Below are 14,681 nucleotides of genomic sequence, written 5' to 3'. Positions count from 1 at the left end.
AAACTTGAAAATATTTTTTCCAAATTGTTTTTAGGAAATGAAACGTTTACAGTATCAGTCAAGTTCTTGTCATGAAGAGGCAAAAATAATTGTCAACAAGATCTTCAGCTGTCATCTTTTCCATGTTACCTGCTCGAGGAGCCTGGAAGTGGGATGGAGATGCAAGAATCTGGCAATGATGCTCACAATACTCCATCCCCCACAAAACATGCAAGAGTATGTACAAGCAACACAGAGTTTATATTTATTTATCAGGGACGTATTCACAAACAATCCTAAATACCATAAACTTTGTTTGTTTGTTTGTTGTTTAACGCCGCTCTCGGCAATATTCCAGCTATATGACAGCGGTCTGTAAATAATCGAGTCTGGACCAGACAATCCAGTGATTGACCTCATGAGCATCGATCCATGCAATTGGGATACGATGACGTGCATCAACCAAGACAGCGAGCCTGACCACCCGATCCTGTTAGTGGCCTCTTACGACAAGTATAGTTGCCTTTTACGGCAATACATTATACATATAATTATAATACATTATAACAAGTGATTGCAAAGTCATATACCACACAACTGTTGATAGGGATATCTTATTTCCTGATCATCATCATCATCATCATCATCATCATCATCAACAGCTGAGCAGTATATCGGATTCCTATCCATGGAAGGATTCAGATCTGTGGCAGATGTTCGACAGATTATTCAGCTATGGTACAACTTGGACCACCCATTGAACATCTTAGGGGACTGAATTTTGTTAGCAAGAGAATATTTTGCGTCAAGACATACAATTCTGTTCTCTGAAAGGTGGGGCCAAAATGTTCTCTCTTCAGGATGCTCGTCATCTTCAGCGAACAATATTGTTTTTGTTTGTAAAATCTGAAGCAAAATGACTGTTTTTGAGTATTTTCTGGAACAAGTTAATTTCTTTCAAAATATTCCGGACTCCCTCAGATCAAATACAATCTCATCAAAATCAGATCTTAGTTTTCGCTACTGCTAAACAAAGATCTGAGGACATCCGATTACAGGTCATGTCAGAACCACCTTACGTGAACTTTAACCGACCAATGAAATGACTGAAAAGAAATCGACATTAGTCAATCAAAATGCAGCTTTCTCAAGCTTTACGACACAAGTTTCAAACTGTCGACTATGCTTCATTACATATTTTGATGTATTCCGATTAAAAATTTTAAAATTCTTTAATGGCTTATAGATGGCCTAGATTGTATGGATATAATCATATAACCTGTAACTGTCGTTTGGAATACCCCGTGATAAATATTTTGTGACGCTCTGATTGGTTGGATGAAAGGTCGTTCTGACGTGACCTGTAACGCGATGTCCTCAGATCTATGTTTAGTGACAGCGAGAACGAAGATCTGATTTTAATGAGATTGGATCAAATAATACATAATGGTTCAGCAGATCGTAAAAAACTGGAGTAATGATTCAAGATGAATATATGCCAAGAGGACGTACATGGTAACGAGATTCTGAGGGGTACGAGTGAGTGAGTTTGGTTTAACGCCGCTTCTAACAGTATTCCAGTTATATCACGGCGTGTCAGCTTGATGTGGGAGGAAAGCCCAAAGTGATGCAGGTCTCAGACGTTTACCACTTCGATGAAACCCACGAGCACGGGTATGGTGCTGACAAACCTAGAAACATAATCGAGGCGAACCGGGATTCGAACCCACAATCATAGGTTTCTGGCGTGCCCAGGGGACGCAACTCTGCACAGCGAATCGCGGCGCCTTAGACAACTGGGCCACCCGTGCTTTAGCATTGACACAAGATAAGATGGTTCTGCAGATCATAGAAGACTGGCACAATGATGGCATGTGAGTGTAGCAAGGTACTGGATACAACACTAAAAGTAGCACATACATTCTTCTGTCAGTATCAAGTTCCGAGATCAATTTCTGGAATAAGTTTAAGAATATATACAATAGGGCTGGGGCGAGTCCGGATTTACTATCCGGGTACCCACACCCCTATTACCCAACCCTACCCGGGTACCCTCTGTTGGTTTCAAGAGATAGGTACTCGACCCTACCCGGGTACCCGCTGTTGGTTTCAAGAGATAGGTACTCGACCCTACCTGGGTACCCGCTGTTGGTTTCAAGAGATAGGTCCTTGTCCATACACGGGTACCCTCTGTTGGTTTCAAGAGATAGGTACTCGACCCTACCCGGGTACCCGCTGTTGGTTTCAAGAGACAGGTACAAAATGTCCGATTGGGAATAGTTTGACAGTAGCCCGAGCAAAATGTATTTAGATACACGTATAAAACGATCTGGTGATGCATATACAATGAAGTTCATAGAAGTTTTATCTTTATTCAAACATATATAAGTCATAAGGAATGCGTTCATAGTCTTGAAGAAATGCAAACATAAGTGACGTGTGTAACCATGTAGTCATAGTGATTTTTTGTCATGAAACAATATATCACGTGACTAACCACAGGTCCGGGTGGGTACTGATTATGATGGGTGGGTATTGATTACTAACCTGATTACTCGACTGATTACTTGCCTGATTACTTGATTGATTACTTACCTGATTACTCGACTGATTACTTACCTGATTACTGGACTGATTATTTGCCTGATTACTCGACTGATTATTTGCCTGATTACTTGATTGATTACTAACCTGATTACTTGATTGATTTACCACTTCGAAGTGGCAATTATCAGTCGAGTAATCAGGCAAATAATCAGTCGAGTAATCAGGTAAGTAATCAGTCGAGTAATCAGGTAAGTAATCAGTCGAGTAATCAGGCAAGTAATCAATCAAGTAATCAGGCAAGTAATCAATCAAGTAATCAGGCAAGTAATCAGTCGAGTAATCAGGTAAGTAATCAATCAAGTAATCAGGTAAATAATCAATCAAGTAATCAGGCAAGTAATCAGTCGAGTAATCAGGTTAGTAATCAATACCCACCCATCATAATCAGTACCCACCCGGACCGAGGAGCCGAGTTACCCGTCCCAGCCTTAACATATAATGCTGAGCCCTGGTAGGGGCGTTTGTAAAGATTACATACAGATTGGTCCAGGAGTTGGTCATGGGTCGCTTACCAGATCAGGGCGCTTAACATGGAATATGGTACGAACATCTGGTAGAAGTCTCAAGTATTCCCTTAATCTCTAACACAGGAAACACAGATGTATGTGACAGTTCAGTTGAATTGCTGACAAATGTACATTAGAGTTAGACAAGCAATTCCACAGCTGGTGAAATCCAAAGTCATGTTTACAGTGAGAGAGACTGACATTTTTATTGTGTAAAAAACAGCTCAAACTACAGTTGAATCATCTCCATGGAGCTGTTTAACTGGTTGTTAAAGGGGTAATCAGTCGAGTAATCTGTCGAGTAATCAGGCAATAATCAGTCGAGCAATTAGGTAAATAATAAGTCAAGTAATCTGGCAAGTAATATGTCGAGTAATCTGCCTTGTAATCAGGCAATAATCAGTCGAGTAATCAGGCAAATAATAAGTCGAGTAATCAGGTAAGTAATCAATCAAGTAATCAGGCAAGTAATCAGTCGAGTAATCAGGTTAGTAATCAATCAAGTAATCAGGTTAGTAATCAATCAAGTAATCAGGCAAATAATCAGTCGAGTAATCAGGCAAGTAATCAGTCAGGTAATCAGGTAAGTAATCAGTCGAGTAATCAGGTTAGTTATCAATCAAGTAATCAGGATAATAATCAGTTGAGTAATCAGGTAAGTAAACAGTCGAGTAATTAGGCAAAAAATCAGTCAATAATCAGGAAAACAATCAGTCAAATAATCAGTCAAGTAATCAGCCAATAATTTGATCTGGACAGATGGATCAATCGATTATTGATCTGCTATCCTGCCTAATCGAATTTGAACAAGATGTTTGGAACATCTAGGAAAACCTTGGAACTGATGCCCTCTGTAATTGAGGCCAGAGTTGAGTGGACAGCAGTAAGGCACTCGATCAGATCGGCCGCTTCAGGGTGAACAAGGACCAATAATTTGACTGATTCAAGGTGAACAGATAAACTGAATTGGACAATCTTTTGTGCAGTTTTGAACTTGGCAATTTCTGGTCTTACAAAATGCTATAAACTTAAATAATGCTTGTTTTGGAATATAAGTCTGCAGACGTACATTGACATTTTAATTGTCACACTGAGATATACCTGATGTCATCATTGAACAAGAGACTTTGTCAGTACTGAAATATAGCGGAGTTCAATACTGACAAATTGTCAAAATTCACATTAATGATGTCAGCAATGACAATGTTGACACTAAAACCTAGTTGATATAGCATTGGGATATCACTTATTTAAAATATCAGACATTCTTGTCAATGTCGACACTTAATTGATGCCAAGCTCCTCGTACAGCTGAGGTTAGCATTAACTTGATGTCGTCACCGACATTCAGATGACATTAACACAGGACACCAGCCCCTGTTCCACAAAGCGATCGTAGCGCTAAGATGATCGTAACTCCCATTCTTTAACATAGACTTACGACAGTTGTAGCACTACAATTGCTTTGTGGAACGGGGACCTGGTGTCATCATTAATCTCAGATCTGTTTCCGTTGCTGTAGGCGCCATGTTACATGATGACGTCGGTGTCGTCATTGGACAGCAGAATCTCGCGGTCCTGGTAGGGGCGACGGACGCGTTTGACGAGGAAGAAGACGACCATGCAGATGAGGCAGAGGACCAGGACGCCGCCAACGACAGATGCCGAGATGATGGCTGTGTCTGGAGCAGAATGCAGGACATATTGGTATGGCGTTACCACAGTCTGAAGGTGAGGTGAGGTGAGGTGAGGTGGGGTGGGGTGAGGTGAGGTGAGCGAGGTGAGGTGAGGTGAGGTGAGGTGAACTGAGGTAAGGTGAGGTGAGGTGTGGTGAGGTGAGGTGAAGTGAGGTGAGGTGAGGTAAGGTGAAGTGAGGTAAGGTGAAGTGAGGTGAGATGAGGTGAGGTGAACTGAGGTAAGGTGAGGTGAAGTGAGGTAAGGTGAAGTGAGGTGAGGTGAGGTAAGGTGAGGTGAGGTGAGGTGAGGTGAGGTGAGGTGAGGTGGAGTTAACATTCCCTTCAAGATTATTGCACATAGCGACACATGTGTGTGTGTTTGTGTGTGTGTGCATGTGTGTGTGCGTATGTGCATGTGTGATCAAGCTTAACACTTAATTACATCCATTTCGCTATGCCGAATGTCACGCTTTTCAAATTTGGGATTGAGAATAAAAAAAGATACTTATCAATAAAGTCAATCATCCCACCACTAGGGGAGACTATGGTCGATGTGTTTGATGTTGGCTTGTAGTGGTGTTGGCTTGTAGTGGTGTTGGCTTGTAGTGGTGTTGGCTTGTAGTGGTGTTGGCTTGTAGTGGGGTTGGCTTGTAGTGGTGTTGGCTTGTAGTGGTGCTGGCTTGTAGTGGTGTTGGCTTGTAGTGGTGTTGGCTTGTAGTGGTGCTGGCTTGTAGTGGTGCTGGCTTGTAGTGGTGTTGGCTTGTAGTGGTGTTGGCTTGTAGTGGTGTTGGCTTGTAGTTGGGTTGGCTTGTAGTGGGGTTGGCTTGTAGTTGGGTTGGCTTGTAGTGGGGTTGGCTTGTAGTTGGGTTGGCTTGTAGTGGGGTTGGCTTGTAGTGGGGTTGGCTTGTAGTGGGGTTAACTTGTAGTGGGGTTGGCTTGTAGTGGGGTTGGCTTGTAGTGGGGTAGCGGGGTTAGCTTGTAGTGGTGTTGGCTTGTAGTGGGGTTGGCTTGTAGTGGTGTTGGCTTGTAGTGGGGTTGGCTTGTAGTTGGGTTGGCTTTTAGTGGGTTTGGCTTGTAGTGGGGTTGGTTTGTAGTTGGGTTGGCTTGTAGTGGGGTTGGCTTGTAGTGGTGCTGGCTTGTAGTGGTGTTGGCTTGTAGTGGTGTTGGCTTGTAGTGGGGTTGGCTTGTAGTGGTGTTGGCTTGTAGTGGTGTTGGCTTGTAGTGGGGTTGGCTTGTAGTGGTGTTGGCTTGTAGTGGTGTTGGCTTGTAGTGGTGTTGGCTTGTAGTGGCGTTGGCTTGTAGTGGGGTTGGCTTGTAGTGGGGTTGGCTTTAAGTAGGGGTTGGCTTGTAGTGGGGTTGGCTTGTAGTGGGGTTGGTTGTGTGGTAGTGGTATGGCAAGGACTGATTTGAAGTGGGGTTGGGCTTGTGTGTTGGTTTGTGTTAAGCCATGGTTGAGAGTAGGGCTGGTTTAGGGAGGAGGGAGGGCTGAAGTTGGAGTTGGAAAGAGCTAGCTGTGGATTTGGATTCTAAGGATTGATCTGTTAGTGGTTGGAATTCTTCATGTGGTGATAGTGTTGTATGGTTGCTTGTTTTGGGAGGTGTGACTGTTCCATGTGTTTGTTTATCATAAGGATGTGTTGTTGTTTGATAGGACAGGTGTCTTGGGTAGATATGTATATGAAATTAACACAAGTCATCAAAATCCGATAATTATTTTTATTCCCCATATCGTTTGCGCAGTCTCCACAGAAGTTCAAAAGTCTATTTTGAGCCTAAAATTTTGAATTTCAAGAAGTGACCAACTTCTTGCCAAAATTGTACATTGGCGGTGGTCAAAATCATCAAAATCCGATAAAAAAAATTTATGATGCTTTTAGCAATATTCCAGCAATATCACGATGGTGGACAAGGGAAAATGGGCTTCACACATTGTACCCATGTGGGGAATCGAACCCGGGTCTTCGGCGTGATGAGCCAACACTATAACCACTAGGCTACCCGACTGCCCCACAATTAACACAAAAGGGGCCCAAGGTGATTTTCTGAGCCACATTTAGGGACAATTGGTAATTTTTACAAGCTGTAGAGTTATGAACCAAACAAATGACAGCGTTGGTTGGGTTTAGGCAAATGCGTTGTACTCACTGTTGTTGGTAGGAGGGGCTCCGGTCAGTGGTTGTTGTTTGCTGGGCATAGTGACCACATGGGGTCTCTCAGGGACCGGGGGGCTGACCGTTGAGTCTGAAACATCACGTGATGGATGAGTGAGGGATGAACAGGGAGTGGTCTTTGTTCGCATTATTAAACATCACATTTATATCAACAATAAGACATTTTGGATGTGAGATATACCAACTTAGACATACGCTCAATCTCATTAAAATCAGATCTTAGTTCTCGCTACTGCTAAACAAAGATCTGAGGACATCCCATTACAGGTCACGTCTGACCGACCTTGCGCGAACTTTGACCGACCAATGGAATGACCAATAAGAAGGCAGCTTTCTCGTGCTTTACGGCACAAATTTCAAACTTTCGACTACGCTTCGAAACATATTTTGACAAATTCTCGATTACAAATTTGAAACCTGAACAAAAAACATTCTGGAATGGTTAATAGATGGTCTGGATTGTAAGGATTCAGTCATTAAACCCGTAACTATCGTTTGGAATACCCCATGTTAAAGTTTTCGAGATTGCATGACTAGAAATCACCTTCCGACTGTCACTTTCATGATCTGGTAATCTTGTTTGGATGAAAGGTCGTTCTGACATGACCTCTAATGGGATGTCCTCAGATCTTTGTTCAGCGGTAGCGAGAACTAAGGTCTTATTTTTATGAGGTTGGACATACGAAGAAAACAAAAACTTATGTCATCACTGATCACACCTGCAAGTCCCTACAGACGGCGGCACCCACGCAACACGGTGTCTTTTTTCTTTGCGACTGCGTCAAAGGCCGACACGATCCAGCGCGCACGTATTGTGCTCTACTCAGCGCCAACAAGCGGTGCTATTTGGTGTGTGATTGATTTAATGTAAGGATGGATTACGGTGAGGATTCTCCTGTAAACCTGACAGAGGACATTTTCTTTATACATAAATCCACTGATGCTTGAGAGGAGGGGGTGTCGCATTCATATTGAGTCACATTTTTGGCTAGGGACCAGTGGTCGCATTCTTTTGGAGACGCATTAGTTTCACGATTTACAGTATCAATGAAACATATCACAGCAATATCATATCAATACCATATCAATGTTTCAGCAACTTCATATCGATATCACAGCAATATTTCAGCAATATCACAGTAATATGGGTATTGGAGGTTTAAAGTGGATCACAATATTTTGCGATGCACAAGTTCGTATTGCGATACGTATCACGATATATTGTATAATTCTAAATTTTGAACACAGAAGTGATCTGACACATAAAGGTATGAATTGAAGTTAATAAATGGAACAAAACAAGATTAGGGCTGAAACGAGAACCCGGGACACCGATGCATCGTGATACACTCCATACGATACGGTGCGCGATTTGTGAGCTGCTGTATCTCGATTTTTCACGATATGTTTTTTTTAATACACTTTTATCACAGATACATTTTAAATGTGTCTTTAATGAATTTCAAAACCCTAACCAAGTCATATAAACATAGGGACAATATAATTTTCGCTACACACACGTACGTCTTTGAAAATACAGCGGCTAGGCTAGCTTTGTATATCAGTAGCAGTTCAAGCTTTCTGATTGGCTGAGCGGTCTCTAACTCAAACATGTCGGGAAAAGCAGACGCTCGTCCTTTGCTAGAGTAACGACTCTGGACTTACTGTGGGGAGGTGAGGTGAAATGGGGTTTAACGTCGCGTCCAAGATTATTGCACTTATATAGCGACGTGCATGCACGTGTGTGTGGCTGCTTGTACTAGTCCGGACTGATGCCGATTTATAGTGCTAGCTCACTGAGATACCATGCCGCAGTTTAACATGAATACCCCACTCAGACACAGTATACTGACTCCGAGCTGACCAGTCCTTGTTTTCGTCCCTTAATGCCGAGCGCCAGACAGGGTAACAACAAGTACCATCTTTTAACGTCTTTTGGTATGACGCGGTCGGGGATCGAACCCCGGACCTTCCGCTCTCCGGGCGGACGCTCTACCACTAGACCACGTAGGCGGTCTGGGACTTACTGTGAAAATGGCAAGTCACTGGTACTTATCTAGTCCATGTAGGACTGTTACTTTTGTGTTTGCGAGACATTACATGGAAATGGCAGATGATTCATAAAGTTCAAATACTCATTACAGTATATATTTTATGACTCATGAACATTCATTCACTTTCATTTAATTTTTAATTTTAATAAACAAAGTTTAATTTTAATCTCTTGTCTTCTCTTGTCACTATGTGTATCGTAGCGTATCGAGAACTGTATCGAATTGTGATCTAAGTATCGAGATACGTATTGTATCGTGACCTAGGTGTATCGTTGCAGCCCTAATACAGTTTACTCAGTCAATAAATACGCAATCATCTTGGGGCCAAAGGTGAATGCTCCGGGACAGCGAAGGCATTTGCTAAGTATATAACAGTAAAGACATCATAAAAATTATTTCAAATAACCCTATATATCGCGCATGAAAAAATGATATTGTGATATGTATCGTGGAAAAAATGCACCTCAATTTACTGACATACCGATAATACAGCACATCCTTTATATAACATCCATGTCATATTAATACCACAGCAATCTTTCCTATAAGTATTAATACCACAGCAATCTTTCCTATAAGTATTAATACCACTGCAATACTTCCAATAAGTATTAATACCACTGCAATACTTCCAATAAGTATTAATACCACTACAATCTTTCCAATAAGTATTAATACCACTACAATATTTCCAATAAGTATTAATACCACTACAATATTTCCAATAAGTATTAATACCACTACAATATTTCCAATAAGTATTAATACCACTACAATATTTCCAATAAGTATTAATACCACAGCAATCTTTCCAATAAGTATTAATACCACTGCAATATGTCCAATAAGTATTAATACCACTACAATATTTCCAATAAGTATTAATACTACAGCAATATTTCCAATAAGTATTAACACCACTACAATATTTCCAATAAGTATTAATACCACAGCAATCTTTCCAATACGTATTAATACCACTACAATATTTCCAATAAGTATTAATACCACTACAATATTTCCAATAAGTATTAATACCACTACAATATTTCCAATAAGTATTAATACCACTACAATATTTCCAATAAGTATTAATACCACAGCAATCTTTCCAATAAGTATTAATACCACTACAATATTTCCAATAAGTATTAATACCACAGCAATCTTTCCAATAAGTATTAATACCACTACAATATTTCCAATAAGTATTAATACCACTACAATATTTCCAATAAGTATTAATACCACAGCAATATTTCCAATAAGTATTAATACCACAGCAATATGTCCAATAAGTATTAATACCACTGCAATATTTCCAATAAGTATTAATACCACTACAATATTTCCAATAAGTATTAATACCACAGCAATATGTCCAATAAGTATTAATACCACTACAATATTTCCAATAAGTATTAATACCACTACAATATTTCCAATAAGTATTAATACCACTACAATCTTTCCAATAAGTATTAATACCACTACAATATTTTCAATTAGTATTAATACCACTACAATCTTTCCAATAAGTATTAATACCACTACAATATTTCCAATAAGTATTAATACCACAGCAATATTTCCAATAAGTATAAATACCACTGCAATACTTCCAATAAGTATTAATACCACTACAATATTTCCAATAAGTATAAATACCACTGCAATACTTCCAATAAGTATTAATACCACTACAATATTTCAAATAAGTATTAATACCACAGCAATATTTCCAATAAGTATTAATACCACAGCAATATTTCAGCAACTTAATATCAGCATCACAGCAATATCTCAACCAATTAAGTGTTATGTCATCAATATGTTAGGCTTAAAAAAATAATAGTCTTGGTTGTCAGGCGCCACCCACATCATCATAAATTCTGCTGCACATTTTGTTTTTATTTCCATCTTCAAAAAAATATAAAATTCCTAATACTTAAACACAATGCAAAAAAAAAAATGAAAATGGAAACAAAAACGACATGTGCAGTGAACTCTATGATGATGTGGGCAGTGCCTGAGAACCAAGACTATTATTTTGTTTAGCATTATATGACTACGAGGTCAGTACCTGTTTATACGGACCATGCCTTGGTTAATATTGCTTTTTACCCGTGAAGATCTGAGGTAGAATAGGTCTTCAGCAACCCATGCTTGTCCTAAAAGGCGAATATGCTTGTCATAAGAGGCGACTAACGGGATCGGGTGGTCAGGCTCGCTGACTTGGTTGATGCATGTCATCGTATCCCAGTTGCAAGGATTTTACCCGTGAAGATCTAAGGTAGAGTGAGTGAGTGAGTTTGGTTTTAGGCCGTTTTTAGCAATATTCCAGCAATATCACGGCGGGGGACACCAGAAATGGGCTTCACACGTTGTATCCATGTCTGGAATCGAACCCGGATCTTCGGCGTGACGAGCAAACGCTTTAACCACTAGGCTACCCGACCAAGGTAGAATAGGTCTTCAGCAACCAATGTTTGCCCTAAAAGGCGACTATGCTTGTCGTAAAAGGCGACTAACATGATCGGGTGGTCAGGCTCGCTGACTTGGGTGATGCATGTCATCGATCCAGATTGCGTGAACTGATGCTCATGATGTCAATCAGCTCTCTTCACTTTCTTCAAGTTGTGGCCAATTTGGTTTCATGTGCGACCTACATTAGCATTTTGCGACCTGTATTTATTGCTCCGTTGCCAGTTGCTCCCATTGATACAATAAGCCAGGCAGGGAAAATGGAAAGAAACTTGAGTACATCATTGCTTGTATGTATGGACATCATGACATCCCTGTTTGGGGTGTAGTGTAACTCCTTACAGTGATAGACCGCCTCCGTGGTCTAGTGGTAGTGGTCGATCCCCCGCCGCGTCATACCAAAAGATGTTAAAAGATGGTACTTGTTGTTACCCTGTCTGGCGCTCAGCATTAAGGGGCTAAAACAAGGACTGGTTGGCTCGGAGTCAGTATACTGTGTCTGAGTGGGGTATTCATGTTAAACTGTGGCATGGTATCTCAGTGAGCTAGCACTATAAATCGGCATCAGTCCGGACTACGCCCACCCACCCACCCAACAATCCCAATTAGCACCTGTACCGATTGATCAATGTACACAAGACTAATTTATTTGTGTATAATATGTGTGTTATATGCATCCTTAATTATGGGAAATTAAATTCTGGAAATATTTATCTGTCGTATATAAACATTTCAGGCTGTCAGCATAAACCGCAAAATTTACGATCTTTCAACTCGTTTTTCACCAAAATAATATTCCAAGAAGAGCCCCCTATTTCTAATTTTGAGAGCGCTCGGGGCGCTTATTATGTCGAATACGGTAATGTGTGTGATAGAAATCTGTGCGAATGCATAACGCAAACACTGGAATAAAACAAAAAGGCAGCAAGAGTGAGTGAGCGAGTATGGTTTTACGCCGCTTTTAGCAATATTCCAGAAATATCACGACAGGGGACACCAGAAATGGGCTTTACACATTGTACCCATGTCGGGAATCGAACCCGGGTCTTCGGCGTGACGAGCGAACGCTTTAACCACTAGGCGACCCGACCGCCCCCGGCAGCAACAGCAACACATTAGAACACGTAGAACAATTTGAATGTTTTCTCGTCCTGTCTTAATAATTAATTTCTAAAACACCCTAAATCAATGTGGCTCCTAAAAGTTTGAACCTAGAAAATATTGCCAGGAGCCAAGTGCCTCCAAGGAAAATTGTAGCTTGAAGTGCTTTAGTCCATGTTATGAACCTATCACTGCCAGCAGCAAGGGTGGATCCTCTCTCACATAATTTTACTACGTCCGTCACGCCGAAGACCCGGGTTCGATTCCCGACATGGGTAGAATGTGTGAAGCCTATTTCTGGTGTCTCCCGCCGTGATATTGCTGGAATATTGCTAAAAGCGGCGTAAAATCAAACTCACTCACTCACTCACTACATTTGAGGGGGGGCACGGGTGGCCCTGTCGTCTAAGGCGCTGCGATTCGCTGTGCAGAGTTGCGTCCCTTAGGCACGCCATAAACCTATGATTGTGGGTTCGAATCCCGGTTCGCCTCGATTATGTTTCTAGGTTTGTCAGCACCATACCCGTGCTCGTGGGTTTCACCGAAGTGGTAAACGTCTGAGACCTGCATCACTTCGGGCTTTCCTCCCACATTAAGCTGACACGCCGTGATATGACTGGATACTGTTAAAAGCGGCGTTAAACCCAACTCACTCACTAACTCACTCATTACATTTGAGGAAGAGAATTTATGGATGTCAACTTCTTTATCATCAGGACCACAATGTTTCGGAGTACATATCACACCCCCCCTGGAATCCACCCCCCATCTAGATCTGCCTATGTGCAGTCCTATAAGGCATTTACCGTATTCGACGTAATAAGCGCCCAGGGCCCTCTCAAAATTAGAAATAGGGGGCTCTTATTAGAAACAGAGTTGAAAGATAAATTTCGTGGTTTATGCTGACAGCCTGAAATGTTTATGTATGACAGATATATTTTTCCAGAATTTAATTGCCCATAATTAAGGGTGCATATAACACACGAATTATACAGGAATAAATAAGTCTTGTGTATATTGATCAATCGGAAGGGGTGCTAATTGAGATTGAGCCAATATGTTAGCAAATATTGCCGTGGGCGCATATTAGAGCGGGACGCTTATTACGTCGAATACGGTATTTGAGTGTGGGTGAGTACAGGTTTTCTCCGCTTTTAGCAACATTCCAGAAATATCACGACACGGGACACCAAAAATGGGATTCACACATTGCACCCATGTCAGGGAATTGAACCTGGGTCTTCGGCGTGACGATCCAACGCTTTAACCACTAGGCTACCCGACCGCCCCTCATCATCAACTTAGCAATAACATAGCAATCATTCAACATCGTCTCAACCTGCCTCAATATCTCAGCGGTAGACTAGGTCTTCAGCAACTCATGCTTGCCGGAAAAGGCGACCTTGCTTGTCGTAGGAGGCGACTGACAGGATCGGGTGGTTGGACCCGCTGACTTGGTTGATGCATGTCATCATATCCCAATTGATGGATCAATGCTCATGATGTCAATCACTGGATTGTCTGGTCCAGACTTGATTATTTACAGACCGCCGTCATATAGCTGGGATATTGCTGAGTGCGGCGTTAAACAACTAACAGTATCTCATCAGTATTAGCAGTGTTCGAAATACCTGCCTGCCCGACCGTCCGAGACGGGTTGATTTCAACTCGGGCTGCCAGATTTTCAAATCCCCCTGCCCGACGGTCGGGTTATATTTCATATGTAAAAATATTCTAAATATTTCAGCTAGCCAGTCCGATGGTCTGGCTGAAAATTTTGGGAGTTTCATACCCTGGTATTAGTAATATATAGAGGATTCATCACGAGTGTTTTTTAATATGGGAAATATCAACCGAGTCTTAGTTAATCGGTATTTGCCGAGCCTTTGGCGAGGCAAATACCGATTAACGGGACGAGGTTGATATTTCCCATATTAAAAAACACTCGTGATGAATTCTATTTATCATTTTCACATTTTTGCTTCCCAATTAAGGAATAATTGCATTAAACATTAACATCAGCAACTTGTCGAAATCTTACGTATAGATCGTGCGTAGTGATACATGTTTTCCATAGCCGTGTAAACCAAAATAAACAACCTC

The 14,681-nt window shown here is 41.2% G+C and overlaps 1 protein-coding gene across 3 annotated transcripts in view; it reads right to left on the bottom strand.

Annotated features, from left to right (window-relative positions):
* Window positions 1–2,606: 2,606 nt before the first annotated feature.
* Window positions 2,607–14,681, bottom strand: part of LOC124145411 — a 28,860-nt gene continuing 16,785 nt past the window's right edge. For all 3 annotated transcript variants that reach the window (XM_048395735.1, XM_048395736.1, XM_046515163.2), the window contains 2 exons: window positions 6,914–7,009; window positions 2,607–4,774 (listed from right to left, as the gene is read on the bottom strand). In XM_048395735.1, coding sequence (XP_048251692.1) covers window positions 4,623–4,774; window positions 6,914–7,009 — 248 coding nt within the window. In that variant the 3' untranslated portion in view covers window positions 2,607–4,622. The remainder of the gene's footprint in view (window positions 4,775–6,913; window positions 7,010–14,681) is intronic.

Source organism: Haliotis rufescens, unplaced genomic scaffold (assembly GCF_023055435.1).
Source record: "Haliotis rufescens isolate VD_foot unplaced genomic scaffold, xgHalRufe1.0.p SCAF_14, whole genome shotgun sequence".
Classification (NCBI taxonomy): Eukaryota; Metazoa; Mollusca; class Gastropoda; order Lepetellida; family Haliotidae; genus Haliotis; species Haliotis rufescens.
The sequence above is the reverse complement of the archived record's forward strand: the minus strand, read 5'-3'. Positions and strand labels throughout refer to the sequence as shown.